This window comes from Thunnus thynnus, chromosome 5 (assembly GCF_963924715.1).
Source record: "Thunnus thynnus chromosome 5, fThuThy2.1, whole genome shotgun sequence".
Taxonomy (NCBI): Eukaryota; Metazoa; Chordata; class Actinopteri; order Scombriformes; family Scombridae; genus Thunnus; species Thunnus thynnus.
In genome coordinates this window covers 1789359-1812874 of record NC_089521.1, presented here as the reverse complement: position 1 = coordinate 1812874, position 23516 = coordinate 1789359, and the positions used below count along the sequence as shown (strand labels likewise).

General features: G+C 37.3%; 1 protein-coding gene across 3 annotated transcripts in view; it reads left to right on the top strand.

Annotated features, from left to right (window-relative positions):
* Window positions 1-1021: 1021 nt before the first annotated feature.
* ntrk3a (neurotrophic tyrosine kinase, receptor, type 3a) overlaps window positions 1022-23516 on the top strand; it is a 225208-nt gene continuing 202713 nt past the window's right edge. For all 3 annotated transcript variants that reach the window (XM_067588663.1, XM_067588665.1, XM_067588664.1), the window contains exons 1-2: window positions 1022-1065; window positions 6479-6550. In XM_067588663.1, the coding sequence (XP_067444764.1) occupies window positions 1037-1065; window positions 6479-6550 (101 nt within the window). In that variant the 5' untranslated portion in view covers window positions 1022-1036. The remainder of the gene's footprint in view (window positions 1066-6478; window positions 6551-23516) is intronic.

The window sequence follows — 23516 nt, the reverse complement described above, 5'->3', positions numbered from 1 at the left end:
ATATTCAGAACATGTCTACACAACACTAAACCTGTGAAGAGCCACATTAAGTTCTGATTGAACTGTTTACGCTGTTTGCAGTAAACCTGCAGTGTAATGTCACAGAGGAAGCGTGTGTATGCTGAATACTCCCACCTCCCCTGCTATATTCTTATTGCTGTACTACAGAAGGCTGTGAGTCTGTCAGTATGATGATGTTATACCAGTTTTCCATATAACAAGCTGCCATGTTTATAAGGCACATTGATCTCCTGCTGGTTTGTGAATCTCATGACATGTGTCTCTTTAGGTTGTAACTTAATTTGTATCATTGTGTAATGCAGATAATGTGTGTATTGCATGCTGCTCTTTTGAATCAGACAGTACACTAGAAAGAAAGTGAAAATTTTAGTAAACAAGGTGTGGGCCTTGGATGGGTTAGTGATCCCAAATGGACGACATACGGAAAAAGTTGGAAAATGTGTGGTGAAAATCAAAACACAGAAAAATGCATGTACATGAATTAACTCGTTAACTTATGATAACCAGTGTTTAAAAAATGTACATGACCAACAGATTGCACTCTGAAGTGCCCCACTTGTATCCCGATTTTGTCCAGTCATTAGCCCATATGGACAAATGGGTGCACATGAGGATGAACGCTCAAATATGTTTCATCCGCAGCTCACCTTGGTCCTTTTAGCCACCTTCACTGGCAGACACACATGGTGCCTATACAGACACAGGACCCTACATAGGTTAGTGACTAGATATAAAATATATACTTTACTAAATTTAGATCACAGATAAATCTGAAAAAAAAAAAAAAAATCCTAACCCTAATTTACTTACTCAATATTTAACTTCCCTGAATTCTTAAGTAACTCTAAACTCCAATCCATTCCTAGTGGAACCAATGAACCAAACCTTATCCCCACCTAAAACAGTTATGCAGTATAAACACACCTTTGACACACACACTAAATGTGTCTTTTCTGTCCTTCTTTTCAGACACATTGAGAACTGGACTGGTCTGGATATTTTGAGGGATGTGGATATGGAGCTCTACACCGGCTTACAGAGGCTGTAAGTATACATTCCTCTATGTGTGTTTGTACATAGTGCTTAAATGGTTCTACAGTGTATCACATCTATACTGCCTTGTTGGGGATATTTCTCTCCATTCCTGTTCATCAGACTAATGCCGGGAACTCAATTGTTCCAATAGTTAACTTAGATGTATGTTGTATGAAATGTTTCTGGGACAAACATAACATGTAGAGAACTGAAAGTGTTATTACAGCAGTATAAAAATGGATGCATTGCACTGATAACAGAAGTAATCTGAACAACCAAAGTACAACATGAATTATGAGCATCTGCTATGCAAAGAATGAAGCAAGAAAAATGAAAATAAAGGTAGCACCTTTTGGCTCCTTGACCCAAAATGTGACTCCTTGTCTATTATATAGTATGTAGGCTATGAGCATTTTAAAAAAAATGATTTGACCCTCATAGTTTCTTGAACCCTTATTGCAGTAATTTACTTTTACCACACAAAGGATAAGAAGAAAAATGAGCTTTTTGCAAATGGTTTTAATTTTTTGGTCCAGAAAACAAAAATCATAGGCTACAAGTGGAAAAAATATTTTATACTTTACAGTTATTGTCTTAATGAAATGCCACATTAGTAAGCTTTGTAAAATGCAAGGTAAAATATTGCTGATTCACATTAAACATCAAACATTTATTGGAGACATGGTGAAAAATTATTTTGTTGAGTGGTTAATTTGAATCTGTTTTTCCCTTGGCTCTAAACTTGTGTCACAGCTGGACTTTGTCCTGATTAGCTTCTCTCATTTAAGAATTACTGTCCACTTAGCCTCCAATTAGCCCACTTTTCTGCAATTAAACTGAAAAATCACCACTCAGCAGGCTTACTGCTTTAAAATTCCAGTATTTTGAGGACCTGCTACTGAAAGCTTTCAGCTTGCTGCTTTTTATAATAGGCCTACAAGCTATTGGGTGGAAGTCCACTTAAGAAAGTAAACTTTTAGACCTGTATAAGCAAATGGCATGCACACCCTGGAATACAAAGATGTGCAAACTGAAAATGGAGCATCTGGAAAGTGGCATGTCAGCCAGAGGAGAGGAATATATTAGACTATGGGTAAAGATCCTTTACTTTATCAAAAAAGAAAAGGAAAAGAAATCAGAAGCCCACACTGTTCTCTAATAAACATTGATTTGATCATTGCTGCCTGGACGGAGACTGTCTGGAAGGTAACACAATAAGTTGTAACATTAGTCGCCTAAAAACGACATACAGTCACATTTGAGTGACCCTGAGCAGTGGTGCAGTTCAGTTAAAAAAATAAAATACTTTACTGTAATCTTTACTTTATTGTAATCTCAACCCTGTGGTTATTATTGTTGCCATGACACAAAGGTGGTCCAATATTAAGAAAATAGTAACTTGAACCCACACAACATGTCTCTCTAACCTTGACCAAGTGATTACATCAACTCAAACCATCATCTTTCCCTAGACCTAACCAAGTGGTTTTTGTGCCTAAACCTAACCAGACCTTAACCACAGTGTTGTCACACCATAACACATCATTATTTTTAAACAGTGATGTGTAATGGTTTTAGAAAGCACAGACAAATTATGCTTTTACTGTTAAACCTCTACAAGTTAGTAGAGGTCTATGGTGTTAGTCTATGGTCATTTCTAAGAGCACCTACTGTAATTTATGATGCTTTAGGGAAATATCTCTCTCAAAAAAGTTTGTAAAATGGATTTTACAGTTTTCTTAGCCTAAAGATGCTTTTGGGAAAGGGGGTCCTGGTCTTGAAATTAACTCAATTAGAACAACTTTACTTCAGGTATTAACATCATTGTTCTTATACTGAGCCATTACAGCTAAATATGTCTAGTTTAAAGCTTCATTTAATGTATGGAATAGACTTTCTCATTCATAGCAATACTCTTGTACGACCCTAAAACTCAACTCATGACTCATATATGCTTAGCTGTAAGCATAATCCCTAATTGACAGATAATATTATCTAAAAAGCTAAAAATTATCAGACAAGACACATCTGTCATTTGTTTTTTTATACTGTCTCATTGGCCACAGTCCAGTCACGGCTAAAGACAGCAAATTAAAAGTGTAGAAGAAGAAACAGAAGCTTTAGGTTGCATTGATTCTCAAAGGGATGCTCCTGCACATCCACGACTCCGTGGAATGAGTCCAGTCCTCCAGCTGGGCACATACACTGGCACATCTCCCACTCACAACTAGCTGATTAAAACCGAGCTGCAAGTTCCTCTGCAGCTTCATTTTCACCTTCATATCCAGAGGAGCTATTGTGGGAGATAACGAGTACACTAATTGACAACAGCTGGTTGACTGTCAGACTAATTTTGGTCTTTTTATTAGTATTTAACTTTAGTATTTAAAGTTTATCACAGTGATTTGGTTGCTTACTGCAAATAAATATAGTAAATATCTGCTAAATAAACCTTTATGTACTTGTGTGTAAGTGCATATCTCTGCCTTCAAAATATGTTTTTTTCAGAGCTGTTAACGACATCTTACAGTCTTACTTATTTACACAACATCCATTACTGACCAATTGTAAATCTACAGGTGGTGTATAAGTGTGACAAAGAGACCACACTATTCGCCCCATTTACGCTTTGACATATTTTTAACCATGCATGTCATTTTATGTTTAGCCAGTATGAAATATTTACCTGTAGCATTGCTAGCGCATACTATCCCAGGTTTGTTTGTGTTTATGTTACATCACATTACATTACAGTTACTGCTTAAATCATGTTCAGTTCAGTTATTTATTGATTTCGTCTACAGTCTCTTGAGTTAAACTCTAGCTCTCTTTGGTCTGTTGCCATACTCACCATGCTTTCTCATGACTTAAGGGTGGGAGATGGGGGGGTGGGGGTTATTGTGGGTTGAATGTTTTGTTGAATATAATTTGTTTATTTGTGATAAGATTAGTTTCTTGGTAAGTTGGAGGGGAGTATTAAAAGTCATTGTGAGGAAGCCTGACCAGATTGGCTTGGAAGGTGGTAGGAGGCAGAATCAGACTCCTGTTGAATGAGTAAAAAATTATTCATTCTGTCTAGTGTAACAAAAAAATAAATGAATACAAGCAAATCAAACTTAACTGGCTTAACTCAAACTTAGGCATGATCATGTGCACACAGCTACACTGTCATCCTCTCATTTCTGCTCTTCTAAACCAACATCTATCCCCTTAAATAGGCCCTCCAATCCACTAAGCAGAACCACATTTCTTACAGGGTTGTCCTTTCCCAACTGGCATATAACAATGCTACTTGTATCAGTCGACACTGTTTATACAAAAGACATCATCCACAACATAATCCTCATTACAAGCTAAAATAGATACAACTCATATAGATACTTAATCAAACATTTGAAGTCTGTGTAAAGCAATGACAGTGCTCTAACTCCACAATTCAGTACTAAATATTTCATAGTCTTTTCACATGTTTTCAGTAATTATTTTCTAACATGTATAATGTGTTTAAAAAGAAATCTCTGATTTCTCTTTACACAGACTTTAACTAAGTAAAATAAAGCTCACTAACATCACTGGTGATGTCAGTGAAAGTTAAAGTTGAAACTTCCCAAAAAGCAGGAAGTTATCGGGTGACTCCCCCCTTTGTCTCATGGTGAGTATGGTAGGAAATACAAACTAATCTATAACTCAGGAAACTCAGGATTTAAATTAATAAACAATTAGTTAACATAAATACTTGTCTGTTTTGATTAAACCATAAATGCTGGTTTAAATATAAATGAAACACAATGGTAAACACAATATGTGAACACAATGCTACATATACTGGCTAAACAAATGACAAGTATGGAAAGAAACACAAACTGTAATGGGGACAAATGGTGTGGGTCTCACCCACTTTGTCACAGTCATGTTTGTAGCTGGATCCTACACTTCCCATGATGCAACCTTTTTGTCAGACCCTCCCTGCCAGTTACTTGGCCACATCTTTCAAATTCCACACTTCCACTGTAACACAGGTTTTCTGTTTGAAATTTGTTGTCTCCATGCCAAGCTGAGATAAGCCTGATGACATGACAATGACACCATCAGGGTGATTTTCTTCTTTTTTACAACCAAGCTTCTCCTGAGCTACAGAAGACATTATACAGCTGGCTCTTGTGTACTGGTACTAATCATGACAACTCTGATCTTATATGTAAAATGGGATATCTTTTAGAAAAGTATAACAGTTTAACTGAGAGTCTCAGTCTAACAGCTGTCAACTGTGGTTGCCACATTGCCACCCTCAGTTTTCTTTGGCTGAAAATAACTGGTAATAATGACAACAAGTGGAAACACTTAGCTTTATATTGTCTCTGTGGGTGCTGTCACAGGTCTGTCTGTGTTTTTTATAGTCAGTGATTTCAGCCAAAATATTCTCCTCAAAAATCATGTATCTGAGGCAGGCTGTTGTGATAGCACATGTTTAAATCCTTCAATTTCCTTCAGTAGTCCTGACAAAAGTGGTGTGACAAAGGTTACTGAAGTGTTAGTATTTTTATAAGTATAATTATTTTTAATTTTTGTTTTTGATTTCAGTTCATTTCCAGACTGGGCTCGCTTATTCCAGTGTAGTTTGCATTGTTCAAAAATGTTTTAGTTTAGTTTTTATTAGTTTCAGTATTAGTTTTAGTTTTTTAAATTATAATTGTCAGGGGCAAGATTTAAGAAGTTCAGAATAGGTATTACAATACAAACAACACTTTGTGAAGGTAATTGACTCACAGTCATGTAGACATCTGATTCTCAATAAACATATGCACCAATGCCTCCTCATGCTTATTGTAAATTTGACCAAATTGAAAAAGACTAAAACTAAAGACATTTTCTGTATATTTTTACTTTATTTTAGTTAGTTTTGTTATGTGCGCAATATTGTTTTAGTTAGTTTTCATTCTTTTCTAAATTAAATGGTCTGGTTTTTATTTTTATTTCAGTTAACTAAAATGTTTTTTCACACCTAGTTTTAGTGTTAAGCTTTTAATTTTTAGTTAACTGTAATAACATTGGTTAGCAACAGGTGTCACACTGAATGCTCTGTAGATTGGATATTAATTTGTTCTGCGTTTTCAGCATTGAGAACTAATAACTTGTGATTGCAGAATTGAAAATTGATACAATTTATATATTAAACATGTTTGCTGTTTTTTATTTGTGTTCTGTTTTTTGTGTGTCTCTCTTCCTCTTCTTCCTCCCATCATTCCTTACATCACTCTTTTATTGCTTGAATTGTCTTCTTTGGTAATTATTCCTGTATTACTCTTCCTCCACTCTGATTGACTATAATTCCAAGTCATGGACCTGAGATTTACTCATCAAATCTTCTTGTTTGTGTGTGTGTGTGTGTGTGTGTGTGTGTGTGTGTGTGTCTTTGCTGTAGAACCATTATGAGGAGCAGCCTGCGTACGATCCAGCCTCGTGTTTTCTCGAAGAATCCCCACTTGCGCTACATGTGAGTACACACACAAAGGCAAACATATAACAACATCCCTGCATACAGAAAAACATGCTGTCATTAAAGCACAAACAAGGACCTGCATATGTCCTGGAAAAATGTACCATTTGTGGGTCGAGGGCAAAGTGTTTGTTGATGCTTTCAGCCTTGAGGCTTTAATTTCTTCTTCTTTCTTCAAAGTCCCCCTCCACTAAAAAATGTGTTCTTTGTGCTTCTTCAGTTGGATTTTGTTCTCGTCACTGTACAAAATGATGTATGTGCAGAGTTTGTTTCCACATTCATCTGAAGGGGCAACGTTTCTATGTGCTCACCTTAAATCTGAGTTTAAGGCATGTACCTACAAGCATGATTTGTGACACAACTAGTTTGGAGCCAATTGTGACCTCATTGCACATATACAAAGTAGGAAGCGTCTTGTGTCCAACAATATTTGTGTATTTATTCATTCTGAATTTTTCAATAAGGGAGGAAGGAGTACATGTCTTTTTAAGGAAAGAGGTAACTTAACGTTTTTTTTTTTGTGAAAACCACATTAGACGCATTATTATTCAAAACAGAATATTTTTATATATCTGTATCGTTATAAAACATTGTCTGGAGGGAATCTCCCTCAAACTGCAGTGCCTTTGCCACCAAATCTAACTATAACTATTTGCTATAAATGGTTGATTCTTTAACGTGTCTTCAACTGAACTAATACCGAAAATCAACGGACACTTCAGAGCATTTGCAAAAGGTAAAAAACATCATAAGAGGTGTAAAGTAAGATCATGTTTTAGAGGTAGTGAAGAATAGTCAGGATGAAAATATGGTTATTTAAGAGATTGTTCCATGTGCAACCTGGATGCCAAGAAAACTGTGGAGAGGGCGCTTCATTTAGTTGTAAAAGGATGCATGTTCATGAGTACAGTTGAGTGTGATAAAACTGTCACTTTTATGTAATACATTTAGTTGTGTAGTGAGGTCACATTCAAACTGGCAGTCACTGGATTAGAGGCACTGACTCGAAGCAGCAAAGGCCGAGATATCCTGACTTTTAGTCCCTGTGATGTCCCAAGCCTAAGGATCAGTATCGGGGCCATTATGTATGTTGCATTATCTGTCTTATGAGGTAACTTTTTGGTGGAGGATGCGGAGGTGAGGTGGGGAGTTGTTGTTTAACCAAACCAATGGGAAGCAGGATGATTGGATGTTTGGATGTGACCAATTTTCCCAGTTTTCCCAGTGAGAGGGAAATGGGTTGTGTTGAGCTCTGTGTAATAGAGAAGCATCATTGTGAAGGAGAGGGGATCAGTCAAATACTAGAAAACCAGCCTTCCCAAACTATAACAATGATTATGATGTCACAATGATGTTAGCTCTGCCAAAGAAACAAAGTCACCTACCATCATTTCATAAGGCTGTTGAAGACACTTTTCCCATGGTGGTCATTTTTCAGTTTATTCTGAAGCCCTATCCTGAAGAGTTCAGTGTATTATGACCTTAGTATTTATTGCTTGGCTACAGTATGGGATTGTAGTAAGCTGTATAGGTGTTCAAAGCATTCAAAGCTATATTTTATATTGGCATCCATTTTCTTACAGTTTTTCTCAGTTGCTTTAGTACATTTCTCAGATCAGAAATAAAATTCTCAAAACTACTTGTTCAGCCTCCACATCATCTAGTCACTTGTGCACATTATAAAAGCAATTTCTCATACTTTTGAATGATCTGCAAATGCTTTGGTGCATTCATGCAAATGATTATGTTCAATTGCCTGTTGCTTCCTACATTATCAATTGCTTATGTCATGTTGATCAAAATGTATTATACTAAATCTGTGTTGAATAGTCTTGCCCCCCAAAATATCCACAGATGTCACTCACTTCAATTGACATGATTACCTTGGTAATACAGCAGTAATGCCGTCGCGGCAGTAAGGAGGATTGAAATCATTTATCCAAGAGTACCTGCAGTGCACACCAACAACCACCAGGTGACCCATGTGAGTGGTCCAGATGCAGTGTCTGTCTGTCTCTGTGTAAGGTAGTCAATGCGTCTTGTTTGCTTCAGCCCCTAATGTTTTGAGCATAACCCGTGTATTTCTTCTCCCTAAAACTGGAATTTTAATGTAACAGAGCAGAACTTAATGTGGAGTGTCGGAGGAAGGGGGAGAAATATGGTGCTACACGACAAGATGCATACAGGCCATGGAGGATTTATACGATTAGTTATTTTTACAATGAATGGAGCGGTTCCTGCAGCTGTGTCCGGTGTTTATAATGATAAATGCGTCTTTAAATTTAAGTAATGTGAGCATTTATGCATGTGGCACAGCATTAACACCAGATCGGTCGGTATTAATATTCTGTTTTCTGCTACACATCTACATTTAAGAGTTCCAAAAATTTTAAATATGGAAAACCAAAAGTCAAGTTTACTAATTTAATTTGGTTCATGTTTTTTTTTTAAATTATTATTAATAGACACCAATAGTGTTTATTACCCGACAAAACACTTTTTATATGTTACTGAGGTCTTCTGCTAAATTCGTGTTTCACTCAGTAGAACTTAAATGTAATAAATCAGCAGTTATAAAAGTGTATAAACTGCATTGTTAAGGCAGACGAACATTATCTGGGAAACATCATGCTTATTCACTTTACATGGAGCCAAAATTAATAGCAAATTATGTTAAATGTTGGCAGAATGAGTTAGTGTCTATGAGAAATCATAAATGATCTTTTAGAGGGAGTAGATGTTCCGGAGGTTTTCCTCCGACAGTAAGCAACAGTTGAAGACTTCATCTGATGACATTTAAACTACATTTAACTGATAAAAATGTTTACTGTTGCATACATTTTGAATGCAGGACTTTTACCTTTAAAAAATTGTTTCACAACATGACACTTATCGTCACAAACTGAACTGGCTACAGGACATTAATCCTCACTTAGCATGATGCTAGCAACATATTAATACAATGGGAAATCCCATAGAAAAATGGCAAAGCTAGCAGAGTTAGTATTACACTATTTAACTTAAAACAATTACTAGATGTTTACGCAAAATGGTCTTTATGCACCCATGATAACTTCATAACTAAAAAATAAACAATATGATAAGGGAGCCTTGAATTAAGACATGACAAACATAAAGTGCCACACATAACTATAGCATGCGCTGTGCCAAGCTAGAAGAAAGATAGCTCAATGGAGTCAGTCCGTTTCTTCTGCAGTTGCAGATAACAATAACGGTGGAGTTATTGAGTGGAAATATGGACAGTGCCACTCTGCCATTGCAATTACATTATAGTCAGACAGGGTTTTCTCCTAAAATCCGGTCAGCAGGATTCAAGCACTAGTGTGTATCTAGTGCAGCCCCCTCTTTTACCACCGCGGCAGCATCATGGTGATGCGGCAGTAAAGCAGACAAATGAAACAAGTAACATCTGTAGGCATTAGTTCATTACATGCAAAATGGTTGAACCAGTTGTCTTAATCTGTCAAGCATATTTTCTATGCATAACTATTAGACTTTTTTTGGTAAATGTGTCCTGAATTGCTCTCAGGTGAATCTGGACTTTCATTAATGAAGGGGAATGTGTGAAGTGTTAGATCAACCAATGATCAACAAGTTCTCTAAAATAGCTGAGAGGTGCATCTCATAAACCTTCAGTTGGCAAGCATATGTATATAGACAGAGCACAGCACAGTGTTACAATTTCTGACAATGGAAGAACAACAAGGAAATTAACAGGGTCAACAGCCGGGAAGAAAAAGAGGAGTAAGGCTGTGTGGAGAATGGTAGAGAGGCAAAACAGAGGAAGAGGTAGAAGAGGCCAAGGACATAGGCATGTTCCTGATGAAATACATAAGGGCCACATTTGTGGACAATCTTCTTTATCATGGCCTTACAATGGCTGAGGCTAGTCAAAGGGTGCAGCTGAATGTTAGGAGAACAACTCAATCATTTAAACGTTTCATAAACAGAACAGGTATGTAATCCAACAACGTGCATTGTACTGTAATACTGTATACTTACTGTAATGCTTCATATTACAGTAGTTCACTTGCATTTTAATAAATAAAGTTTATACAGATATATACATATATATACACACATATATAAAACATATACTGTAACACACACACACACACACACACACACATATATTGTTTTTAATTCAGACCTTTCTTCATTTTTTAAAAATGGTAATTGTGTTTTTACTTTATCTTGTGCTATACTGTATGTATAATTCTATTTTATACCTATGGCTAGTCTTCCAAAATTAAAGTTAGTCGTTTTGGATAGAAGATGAAAGATATTAACATAAAGAAGCTTCTTTAGCTGATATATGGAAGCAAGTCATTGATGTACTCCTGTATCCAGTGAATACAGACTCGTTGTCTGCAGACCTTCTGCTGCTCTGCCTCTTCGCCACATACTGATTTTGCAGTGTACTTTAAATTTTTCATCAAACATTTCTTTCTGTGTAACTTAAATCAAATATGGCTCCCATTTGAGAAGGGTTGCCAACCTCAGCTTACGATTGTTTTTCTGTGTTTGAAATATTACTGAGTATATTGTTTATATTAAGCAAGATTTTTGATAAAAGCTTTAAACCCCTCCCCCAACCCAGTTTCTTCCCATTGCCCCATCATTCTCTATTTATATGAAGATAAGTCATATGTACTGTAAGTGACAAAAACAAAATGATACAGCTATGTGTGTATTTGCAATTGTGTGCAGTCTCATATTTGCTAACATCTTATCAGTCTTATGTAGCACTGTATGAAAACTGAAACACTATCTCTGGTAGTAACTGTGGGGGATTGTACCTCAAACCACTATCTTTGGAATCTTGGGAACTTAGTCTCTGAAGTTGTTGTGAGCAGTGAAAGCTCGTAGCGGAGCTACGGGAGAGCATAAATTCCCCATTTGTCTTATGAAGCATCTTTATCTTATAATGCAAACATTGTCTGCAGATGTGCTTGAGGTTCTGTGTTTACTCTATATTTTAAATGGCCCCTCAAATGGACATGTGTGAATTTTTCAGGGAGTGTGAGAGTGTGTGTCAAATGTATCCAAAGTTGTGTGAAGCATGAGATATACCGTATTTTTAGTGCCTTTTATTTTCTTTTGTTTTTTTAACAACAATTTTATGGATTCTCAATTTCTTGTGTTAGAAACATGAACCAAGACCATGTTCAGACAGACATCAGCACTTCAGTGAAACCACTGTGTTGATACCAAATGACAATTACCACAGATTGAAGCTGAAGAGAATATAAAAGTACCTAAAAGTGCCCCCGACAGCCACTTGATGCTCCAACTGAATCCAATTCAAAAAAATTCAACTCCTCTCTAGAAATACTAAGTCAATCATTTATTTCAAAGAGTCATTATGGTTTCGATCTCTAAATTCAGGCCCTCTAATAAGTGTGCTGGTAGTCATTTGTAAATTATTGCTTCATACTTGAAGACTTACAGTAGCTTTGATGTCTAACATGTGGGCATTGATTGACAGCTGTGATTGACAGTTGGCTCTCCTGCTGCTTTCCCTGGCTCCAGGGCTTGTACTAAGTCGCACTATTGTCACAATATTTCACTAAGTTTAATGTTAGTTATGCAGCGCTCAGTGTTCCCAGTAAGCTAGCGTTAGCGTTAGCTTGAGTCTGTTTCCAGAGCGTAAAAGGAAACACCTCTCACTCCTTATTTGGAAGGCCCTGACTCCAAACAGAAAAGATGGTGCCGACCTTAAGCTGCAACTGTGGGCTTCAAACCAGCTCCAACCAACGGTTGATGTCACACCTCGCTATATCCAGCTTTATATACTGGCTGTGGTTGATACAGAATGGATGCCAACACAAGGCTTGTGCAAAAAAAAATTGCTACAGTGCAATGTTATATGTCAATGTAGTGCTCTGACCAATCAAATACATGCAAGTACATGCTGCTGGTATGTTACATTGTAACATGGACATTTTCCCTTATGGTCATCTAGATGGAGGATAAAATGATGTCACTGTGATAGCTTTAGTGTAAAATCCTTTCTTTAGTATTATAGAAGGCTGTCCAATGTTTTTATTCTGACAAGCCTTCAAAATCTTCCTGACTTGTATTTTATCGTCTCACTGGCTGGAACCTGCAGCAACCAACATATCCCATATCATTTTTAATGCAATACTGTTTTCATTCTGACATCCTGATAACTGTCTTGAAGTTTGGGTTATCTGGATCTGGATCTGCCTACTCTACTCTTTGCCTTCGACTGTCAACAAATGTCAGCTGTTCTGCTGATCAGCTATTAGCAACTGCTTACTACCAGCAGCTTGCAAATGACTAGGGCTTGCCTTAAGCCTGGTGGCTAAGCTCAGCTCATCTCACATCATGGTGGTGCTAGAGGTAATATCAGAGTCAACAGAATCATTAGTAATCAGTCTTTAGAGCCATGAGAATCTATAGCAGATTTAACAGCAAACTGGACAGCAGTTATCAAGATATCTTGCTTTAGACCAATTTCCAGGTCACAGGGCAGAGGACAGGGGAGCAAAGATGGGAAAGCAAACTCTGCACCAGAAATGGAGTCAGCACTATGAAAAACAATTACAGTCTCATTGTCCTCAGAACCAGCTGTCCAATATCCTAAATACCACCAAAACTATTGGTCCTGTTCAATGAACAAACATCTTTAAAGGAAGCTACATTGGAAGTAGTCAACAAAGGCAGAAAATAGCTGTTAAACAGAGCCTGTGAATTAGGGCCTGTATCACGAAGCGGGATTAGTGGGTTAGGAGCTATCTTTGAGCTTAACTCAGGTTTTCTGGTATCACAAAGCTGGCTCACTTTAATAAATCACCATGGTAACTTGTGCTGAACAGTTAACCTACTCTGGAGCAGGTTAACTTTAGGGGATCGGATCACACCTTACCAACACCTGACCACTGATCAATTCCTACAGGACAAAAGTCTTGGGTCTACCATAAAGTGACAAGTAAAAAAGAGAAATATATATTCAGTAGAATCATTTTACTTTTCCTGGTTTTCCATTCCCACTAGTTATAAAACAGAGCTGCTAACAAACAAAGAGACAGTTAACAACACTAAACACATAATGATGATTAGCTGCATTTTAATTGTGCAAAGTTTCTTTTATCCCCAAAGGGAGAACTACCAGTGTCGATGATTTTACACTATGATTCCATCACTGCAGCTCAGAATAACATGAATTGACTTTGTGATGACAACAGAAATAAAACTGAATCCTCTGTTGTCTTTTATTAGAAAGTAATCCACACACTGTGATTAGCTCCATGATTAGAAATGCAAGATTTCAGTCAGATGGACCTCATCAGACATTAACTACCTTTCCTCTCCTCTCTGCTTTGGTAGCAGAAACAGTCTGAAATTCCTTTTTACTTTTTGATGTGCATGTGATTATATTGTATACATTTCACCTCAGTGAATATCCCTGTACTGTCATTATAACCGTAATTTTCCGTATCACTGTTTAATCTCATATCATATAAAGTACTTCATTCATGGTTCTGATGATGTTGCTCGTAAATAACAACACCGCCTCATTCACATAAACGCGCTTGTAGCTGGATAGGAAAACCCAGAGTTGATTGAGCTGGTTGATAACCAGCTTCATGATACAGGTTATCCAGGACGGCCAGTATTAGGCTCAGTGAAGCCAGCTCACCCAAAGAGAGCCAGCCTAAGCTGAATTTGCTTCATGGTAGAGGTGTGTTTCTGAGTTTATGTGGATTTGTAGATTTGGCTGACAAATGTCCAACATGCTCCAAAAAATTCCCAACTTTCAGTATGGATTGCCTTTTGGTCCACAGCACAGAAGGGTTAAATGCTGTTTATCACTTGCACATCTGTACTGTAAGTCTGAACACATTACTGATGCCTCACAGTCATTCTGATGCTGCTGTTTCATACGTTCAGAAGTCATTTACGTTCTGACAGCCAACTAGAATGATTGTTGCACTGCAGTAATTGTTTTCCTCACAGCAGCATGTAATTATAAAGAAGAAAAGAAGATTGTACAGCACAATCTTGATGGTATTTATTCCTATTCACGCGTGTATACTAATATGGATGTTTATAGATTTGGTCTTCAATTTTTTCTACCAGCTTCAATAACTGGATATTATTTAATGGAACAATGCTATCAATCTAAAAGGCTGCTAATCTTTCCAGCTTAACTTTTTACAAAACATTTTATTTAAGCCCCAAAGCACTGAACGACAAATTAAATTAAAACATTAACTTTCCCATATCATTGCATAGAGTCAGTTTACAGTAGGGCTGGGCGATATGACCAAAATCTCATATACTGATATAGGTCATTTCATATCCCGATAACAAACTCTATCCCAATATAGCACATTTTAATTCAGTGAATAAATAGTTGATCCGTCCCCTCCGTCTCCCCCCACGGGGATAAAGCCGCCTCTGTGTGTGCTTTTACATAGCATGCAGGTGATTCAGAGGTGTGACAGAGGTCAGACTGATCAGAGTGGTCAACTCTGCCGCTCTATGACAAGGTGAGGACATTTTTCCTCATTTAAAAGTTAAGCTAGACTTTTCTTTCGGCTTCCTGTCTCATTTTCAAAATAAGACATGAGAGAGAGAGAGAGAGAGAGAGAGAGAGAGAGCAGCTGTGGTCAAGTGAGCTAGAGAGTGAATGAAGAGAGGGAGAACTGGTAGTGAGAGAGCCGGTGAATCAGATCAATAAAACGTTATTTTCTGATTGTTTCACAGCGGTTATGTTATAACCCTGCAGCTGTAGCAGAGACTCTCACACACTGAGCTGAAATTAAAATAGTGCACATAAATTTGGTAAATAACATAAATAAAGACAGTCTCTACTGAGTTTTTCTGTCATTTATGGTCACCGTCTCACTGCTTCTCTGCTCTTTCTCAGCGTGGCCAGGGCTGAGCCCTCCGCGTGTCTTCAGCGCAGTAGAGACAGACAGCAGTGGAGAGTTGACAACTAAACTCGTTATGATACTGTAAGTGCAATAAAAGCTTCGCCAGTAAAAAGCCAAGAAGAGTAATTTATCAATGTAATCCACGCAAAAGATGGACAAACTCCAAATGAAGAAAAACATTGCCATAAAAAGTGTAATGTGTCACAACGATATAAACGATAGAGCAAATATGAAACGATAGACATTTTGCTCTCGTCAAACGATATATATCGTTATATCGCACAGCCTTAGTTCACAGTAATGAGAAGATCTTATAGAAATACTGTGATTTGGCACTAAAGGTTTGTGTTGAAATGAGAAGAAAAAAGATGATATGATGGGGAGAAAAGACCAAAATGAGAGAAGATGTATAAGAGGAGGAAGGAAGAAGATATCTGGAGGGGAGAGGATCACGGTAGACAAGGGAGATGGGAGGAAGGACGAGGAGAAGGTGCAATGAGCTAGAGACAATGTGAGTATAGCAGAGGGGGAAATAGGAGTTGAATCTATATGTTGCTGGAATAAATCCCACCAAATCCTACATGTATCTCTGGAGACCTATAGCAGAGCCTTTTCATTCTTTCATCTTCTCTTTTTATCTCATTTCTCTTTTGATGTCCTCTTTTCAATACCTATACACATACCTCAGGTCTACTGTTTTATGTTTTTGTAGATGCACTGCTCGTTGAGAATAGCATTAATGTTATATGGATTTACTATTATACAATAAACACATTATTGATCACTGAATCTTGTTAATGAGCAGCAGAATTGCAGCTGGTAATCCCACTATTGCTGCTCCTGCTGCTACTACTACAATTACTACTAATATAATAACAATAGCATCAGTATGACTATTAGTGCTGTAACTCCTCCAGCAGCAGTAATAGCAGAATTAGTCGATGAAGTAGAAGTATTAGTAGTGGAAGGGTTCAACATTGTTTACACGCCCTGAGGCTGTGTGTGCACAACCATACTGCTATAGTCTTGTCCTTGAGGGAATTACTTTTTAACTAATTATAACTAACTAATTATTGCTTTGCACTTTGCATTTATTGCCTATTTTTTACAACCTAACTTTGTGGAAAGGAGAAGGGGAACAACAGGTTATGGAGAGTCCGTTGGGAGCACTTTACGTGTGTCAGTAGCTCAGCTTTATCTCTGGGGAACACCCCTAACTCCAGGAGTGATGTCCATGTTAGGAAATGTGCGTCATGTAGCAGGTGGATGTGACTCCCCTTGTTGAGACCTGCTGGTAGACGTAACAGCGGAACAGAGGAGAAAGACTGAGACAGAGATGTAACCGACCGGTGTGCTGATATTTGACATGTTTTCTTTTTCAAAATATTTGTACGAAACAAATATTCATAAAAAAAAAAATCCAATATTTGTGCTTTGCCGAATAACATCTTCGTATTCAGGCACAACCCTAGTGGAAGTGTGGGGAAATACATATAAAACAAACACTAATCCAATCTTCTTCCTTCAAAAAAGAGCAATAAGAATCATAAACAAAACTACTTACATTGAACCAACAAACCCACTTTTTATTAAATGAAAAGCACTAAAATTTAAAGATCTGGTTGACTTCAACACTGCCCAAATCATGTACAGAGTAAAAAAATCAACATTTAGTAAGGACAAATACAAAATATCATTGAGCCATAATCAAGAGAATTAATGTATGTAGTGAAGAAATTAAAATATGTGGAACACTAATAAAATTTAAGACTCTTCAAAAATAATATATTGAATGGATATGGGATGGAATTGTGATGTTTTGTTTGTTTCCAACCTGACTGATTTGTTCTTGTGTTGTTTGAGTGTTTGGTTTGTATTTTTTCTGACTGTTTTGTTCTTGTTTTGTTTGAATCCTTGGTTTTTGTTTGATTTTATAGAGATGGGTATCATGGACACCGGTTGTGAATAGTTGAGCTTTCATATTAATCATAAAAGTTTATTATTAAAAAAAAAATAGGGGGGTAGGATTAGAAAAGTTTTTAACTTCTTCCTACTCCTTTTTGAATATGGAATTGAAATTGAAAGTCAGAAAAATCACAAGACCTCAACTAAACAAACCTCTTCAGTAATCTCCAGTGTCTTTATATTGAAATGTTTGCTGCAGTTAGCATGGTATTCCCAGAAGTGGGAGAATAAGACTATTTATAAAATGTTACTAGCATACATCTTGACATTTGTTCTGCATATTTCATGTAGTGGAGCTCCACACTAGGAGCTACAAGAAGCCATGCTCAATAGGTGTGACCGTGTATTTTGATGTCTCCAGTGCGCCACTTTGCATGCCAGCCAGACATAGTGTACTTAAATACCGAGTCTTGCAGCTGCACACATGAGAGCATGTAGACCAGAGCACAGACCATGCAGAGACCTGTCCACTGTATATCAATTTGTCAAATTCTGGTTGCGCCACAGTTCTGCTTTGTCTCTGCCACGGTTCAGATGCCCACTGGAAGCATTTCAGATTCTAGAATGTGACACAGCCACATTCAGTTTTATAACATTAGGGGTCAGTGGCAGCAGTATTAGTAGCAGCAATGGTGATAGCTACTGATAGTATTGGCATTATTATTAGAAACATCTGAAGTAATACTAAGAGTAGTGATTTTTTTTTGTAGCAATAGTGATAGTTTTATTTTTCCTGTAGTGACACATCACCATTGACTGAATAGAAAATCTAAATTGTATCTGTGTTTGTCTCTCTGTGTCTCCCTGCTGTGGTCACACATTCTCCTTTGATTCTAGCTCCATCTGTGTCCCTCCTCTCCTTTCAGCTGGTGATGTAAGAATGTTTATTATTCATAGCTGCTGAGATTATGGCCCTCATCAGTATTCCTCTCAGGACAGAAGGGAAGAGAAGAGAGAGCATGAGACACACATTTCATATATATTTAGGGATCCAAGCAGCAAAGCGGCTGGAACCCTATTGTTTTTTGTTCTTCTCCTCCTCCTCCTCCTCCTCCTCTTCCTCCTTCTTCTTCTTCTTCTACTTCTTCTTCTTCTTCTACTTCTTCTTCTTCTTCTTCTTCTTCTTCTTCTTCTTCTTCTTCTTCTTCTTCTTCTTCTTCTTCTTCTTTTTCCGCTAAAAATGTTTTTGCAGCAAAATCCGTAATATCTAGAAACACCAAAATTGTCAGGTGGGTGGCAAATTCCACCCACTACCAGGGCACATAAAATGACACTCACTGACCTCAAGGTGGTGCTGTAATAATCAAGTTTACATTCTTGTAATTATCTCAAAAACGGCTTGGCCTAGAATCAAATTCTTGCATCATTTTATTCTCTCACATCATCTGCATATTTCCTCCTATGGTCTCCTGCTCTAAAAATGTGAAATTTTGTGACTTTTTCTCAATTCTCAATCAGTTCAAATTTCGTACAATTCCTCATAATTACATTTTCTAACTTGTCTCAAAATATTGCTTTGATAACTTAATCAATGTGGCAACCAGCAGCCAATCAAAATTCAACAGCTTGTAATTTCCACTGTGCATGTCCAATCAACCTGAAAATTGGTAGGTAGATTTATGACATCATTAAGGAGTGTACAAAATCTCAGAGCAAACGGCCAAAAAGTGGCGCTACTGCAGAGATCTTTACGTTTTAGCCTGTATCTCAGAAATGTTAAAACTTTAACTGAATAAATTCATGAATAAATACAGATACATGTACATGAATATCATTCCATTTGGTTAATATTTAAGACCAGACTCAACGTCACATCAACACAGACAAAACAATTACACACATTAAAAAAAACTAAACTCTATTCATCTCCATTTTAAAATAAATACATCAAATTATGCTAAAAGTATACAACTAACCTAAGTAACTGTAAAATGTATTAAATTCATAATGTATCCAGTGTGTCAAAAACTTTGTGGAATTACACACTTACATATTTTTTGTTCATGCACTCAACACTGACCTTGCCAGTAACTCAGTGAAAAGGAGTTACCCAATCCAAAGGCTGAGGGTTCACACCCTGCCTCTGCCTTACTTCACCTGGTCTCATTGCTAAATCGTTAAGTTCTTGGGCTGACTGTGTCTCATTATTTCTGCTTGCCTTCATGAAAACCACATTTCATTAATAATTAAATAAGAAGCAAGCATCCAAATTCTCCCAGTCTGCTTGAACCCTGATCATTGACGCTAGCAGCTATATTTCCATTCTGATTTATTTCTTTGTGATTAGCCTTCAATGCTACCTGAGGAGCACTGGGCACTGAGCTCAAACTGCACTGCCTTCATATGTTATATATTATAAATTCCAACTAACTTAATGTTGTTGCCCTCTGGCCCCCTTTTTGAAAGCCTTTCCCTTTTTGTGATACAGAGAACTCCTTTTAACACAGAAGCATCATGAATATCAGTGATTGTCAAAAAAAATTCAGGTCTCATTTCATATGAACCTTTTGGCTTCCTGTCCCCCTCCCCTACCATGTTGAAATGGATGTCTGCCACCTGCCTATTGCCAATTTGATGCATAAATTTGTGTTGTTACCAAGGACCTGGATGGCATTGCATTTTCTTGTATGTTACTTTGAAGATAACTTTTCAATCAGCACAAAGTAGTTGACAACCACTGCATGAAAACAACATAGGAACTTACATAAACACAACAGAGCACTCATTTTTTTTCCTATCCTTGAAAGAACCACATATACAGTACAAGCTAGCATGCTAGCTTTAAGTGCACCTCTATGCTAACAGCTCTGTGAGGCTGTACTTAGGCACAGTGATGCTTTGAGCTAAATGCTAACATCAGCATTACTAATATCATTGCCATTGTGATGACAATGTTAAGGTATTAGGTAATGTTGACCATATTTACCATCTTAGTTTAGCCTGACCCTGACCTGCATATCTGACTTAAGTATGGAAGGATATATGGCTACCATCATCATCATCACCACTGTCACCATCATTATCATCAGTACCACCATGACTTTTCATACTGGCAGCTCTCTTTTATTTTTGTCTCTCCATTTACTCTTGTTACTGCATAAATTATAGGACTGTCTATGGTTATTATCTGTAATGACTGTTACAGATGGAGCTCTTCACTCAGGACAATACAACACACATATACATACATGCACAGGCACACACACACACACACACACTCTTGATTAGCATGAGCTATTTTCAGAACTACTGACTGGGCTGTGAAATGACAGGTGTTATCACGGTAATTAAAACTGTCAGTCCTTCTGTCTGTGTCTGTGTGGGTGTGACGCAGTGCAGTCTGTGGTTGTTTCATATGTCAATCAAATGAACACCTGTCATGAGTTGTCCACACCATAAAACTAATTGTGTTCTGGATTTTAACAAAGCACTCTCTCTGTAAACAGTTGTGACTTTGAGGAACTTTCCTAAGGTGACAGGGAAACATTCTTCATTTTCAGATATACAGTACACTCAGTCTATTAGGTAAATCTAGCAAGATAATACAGTCTAATATGACAGCTCTGCACTGTTTTACTACTTTCATGACGATTTCGATGTTTGACTGTTTTGGAGGGGGTAGTTTGTTGAATTGTATTGTTATTCTGAAAGGTGTTTCTAATAGTAAGTCTATCCTCATTGATATATTGATAAATAAATGCATATTGAGGGTTTCACCCAATTACTTGATTAGTAAAGTAGTTAGTAGGGGTGTGCCCAAATACAAATACGTTAATTGGCAAAGCACAGATAGTTGGTTTTTTTAAGAATGTTTGTTTCATACAAATATTTTAAAAATTATTTGTCTTCATGAAGAAAAAAAAAACAAAACATCAGATACCAGCGCACAGGTCAGTTACATCACTATCTCAGTCTCTCTCCTCTGCTCTGCTGTTACATCTATCAGCAGGTCTCAACAAGGGTAGTCACATCCACCTGCTACATGACGCACATTTCCTAACTTAGACATCAGTCCCAGAGTTGGGGGTGTTCCCCAGAGATAAAGCTGAGCTACTGACACATGTGAAGTGCTCCCAAGTGACTCCCCAAAACCTGTTCCCCTTCTCCTTTCCACAAAGTTAGGTTGTAAAAAATAGGCAATAAATGAAAAGTGCAAAGCAATAATTTGTAGTTCCTCCCTACATATTACATACTGTGCTGTCTCTGTGTTATGGGTGTATAAATAGGTAGAGGTCTGTCTGCAATGAGGTGATGAGTAAAGTTTTAGCTCAGTAGTCAGCGCAGTCGTCTATGATCTGGGAGACTCCAGTTCGAGACCCAGTGTAGGGACCTCCTTCATAAGGTAGTTTATTCATGAACACTTATTGTACCACTTTAATTTTCTAAAATTAAAAGTGTAATAAAAACAAAAACAGGATTTTTAAGCTTTCCACTTTTATTCGAATACAAATACAAATACAAATAATTTTGCTGCCTCAACAAATACAGATACAAATACAAATACTAGGACCTCTGCACATCCCTAGTAGTCAGCTACAGTCATTCAGGTGTACTATGGCATTCAACTGTGTGTCTTATTTATCCCCATTGTCTAGCGCATTGACACAACAGGAAGCCCAGTTTCTTTCTTTTCTGTACCATTCATTTGCTGCGGTAAGCTAATGATCACTATAAAGCTAGGCTTTATACTAACAAAAGAACCTGCAATTGTTTCATAATAATAATAATTGTCCATTCAGCATACAGTATGTAACATTTAAAGGATGGTTTCACAGTTTTTCAAGTTTCTCTTAAAACAATAGTCAGGAGCCCAAATTAACATTGAAACTTGTTTTTCTTGCTGTAATCATTCCTCCTGTTCATACTGACCATTAGAAGATCTCTTCATAATGCACCCACAATGTAAGTGATGGGGGACAAAATCCACAGCCCTCCTTCTGTGCAAAAATATATATGTATAATGTATATAAAAGTTTATCTGAAGCTAATAATGAGTCGAACAAGAAGATATCTTTCAACATTACAGTCTTTTTAGTACAAAGTTCCTCTTTTTGTTACTATACTTCCACCCGCAGCTTAACAGGGAAACACTGTCTGAGGAAACACAGAGAGGGAATTTGATGCTAAAAGACTGTAAATGTGGCAGATATCCACTTGATATGACTAACTCAGACTTTTGAAGCCTCATATAAGCTTCAGATCAACTATTAAATGCATTTTTGCACTAAATGACTGTGTGGACACACTGTGGATTTTGGCCCCCATCACTTACGTTGAAAGCACATTTGAAGGGGATCTTTTAATAGCCAGTATGAACAGGAGGAATGATTACAGTGAGGAAAACCTCTTTCACTGTCCATATGGGCACTGGGCTGTTGTTTTTAGACACATTTGAAAAATTGTGAACCTATCCTTTAATATTTTCTGCCTGTATTCAATATCCTCTGACTTTCATTCCATATTTTCCATGTTTCTCTCTATTCTCAAGCATACACTTCATATTCTCAGTTATCCATTCAATGCTATCTTGAATCATGTTTTATGATTTTATATTAAATTCTATTATTACAGTCTTGATGGTTATACAACAAAGACTCAATGATCTTCAAAAATAACCACACATGCATAATACCAATCCATTTTAATGAAGTCATAATTAATTAAATACAAATGTGGAGATGGTGAGAGATGAGACTTTGGTTGGTCGTGCATGATTAGTTAACAGCATTTCAATTAATTTCAGTAAGCAGGGATCTGTTTGAAGAGCAGTGAGGAGGACTGAGAATGTTCAAGTTTCCTAGCAACACACCGAAACACACACACATACAAATCCACATACCCGTACACACAGAGAGAAACAAACACCATCTGCCCACTTCCTGCTGCTCAGGAAGTCTCAGCAGCGGTAAGATGCCCGCCCCCATGTAGAGCCAGCTGAAGCCCTGATTGGCCACAGTTTCCTCCTTGGAGACGGTTGCTATGCCAGAAAAAACAAGATGCCAAGTTGCAGGGGAGTGAATAGATGGTACTGATTTTCTCATGAGTTGTGTGTTCACTAACTGTAGTATTTT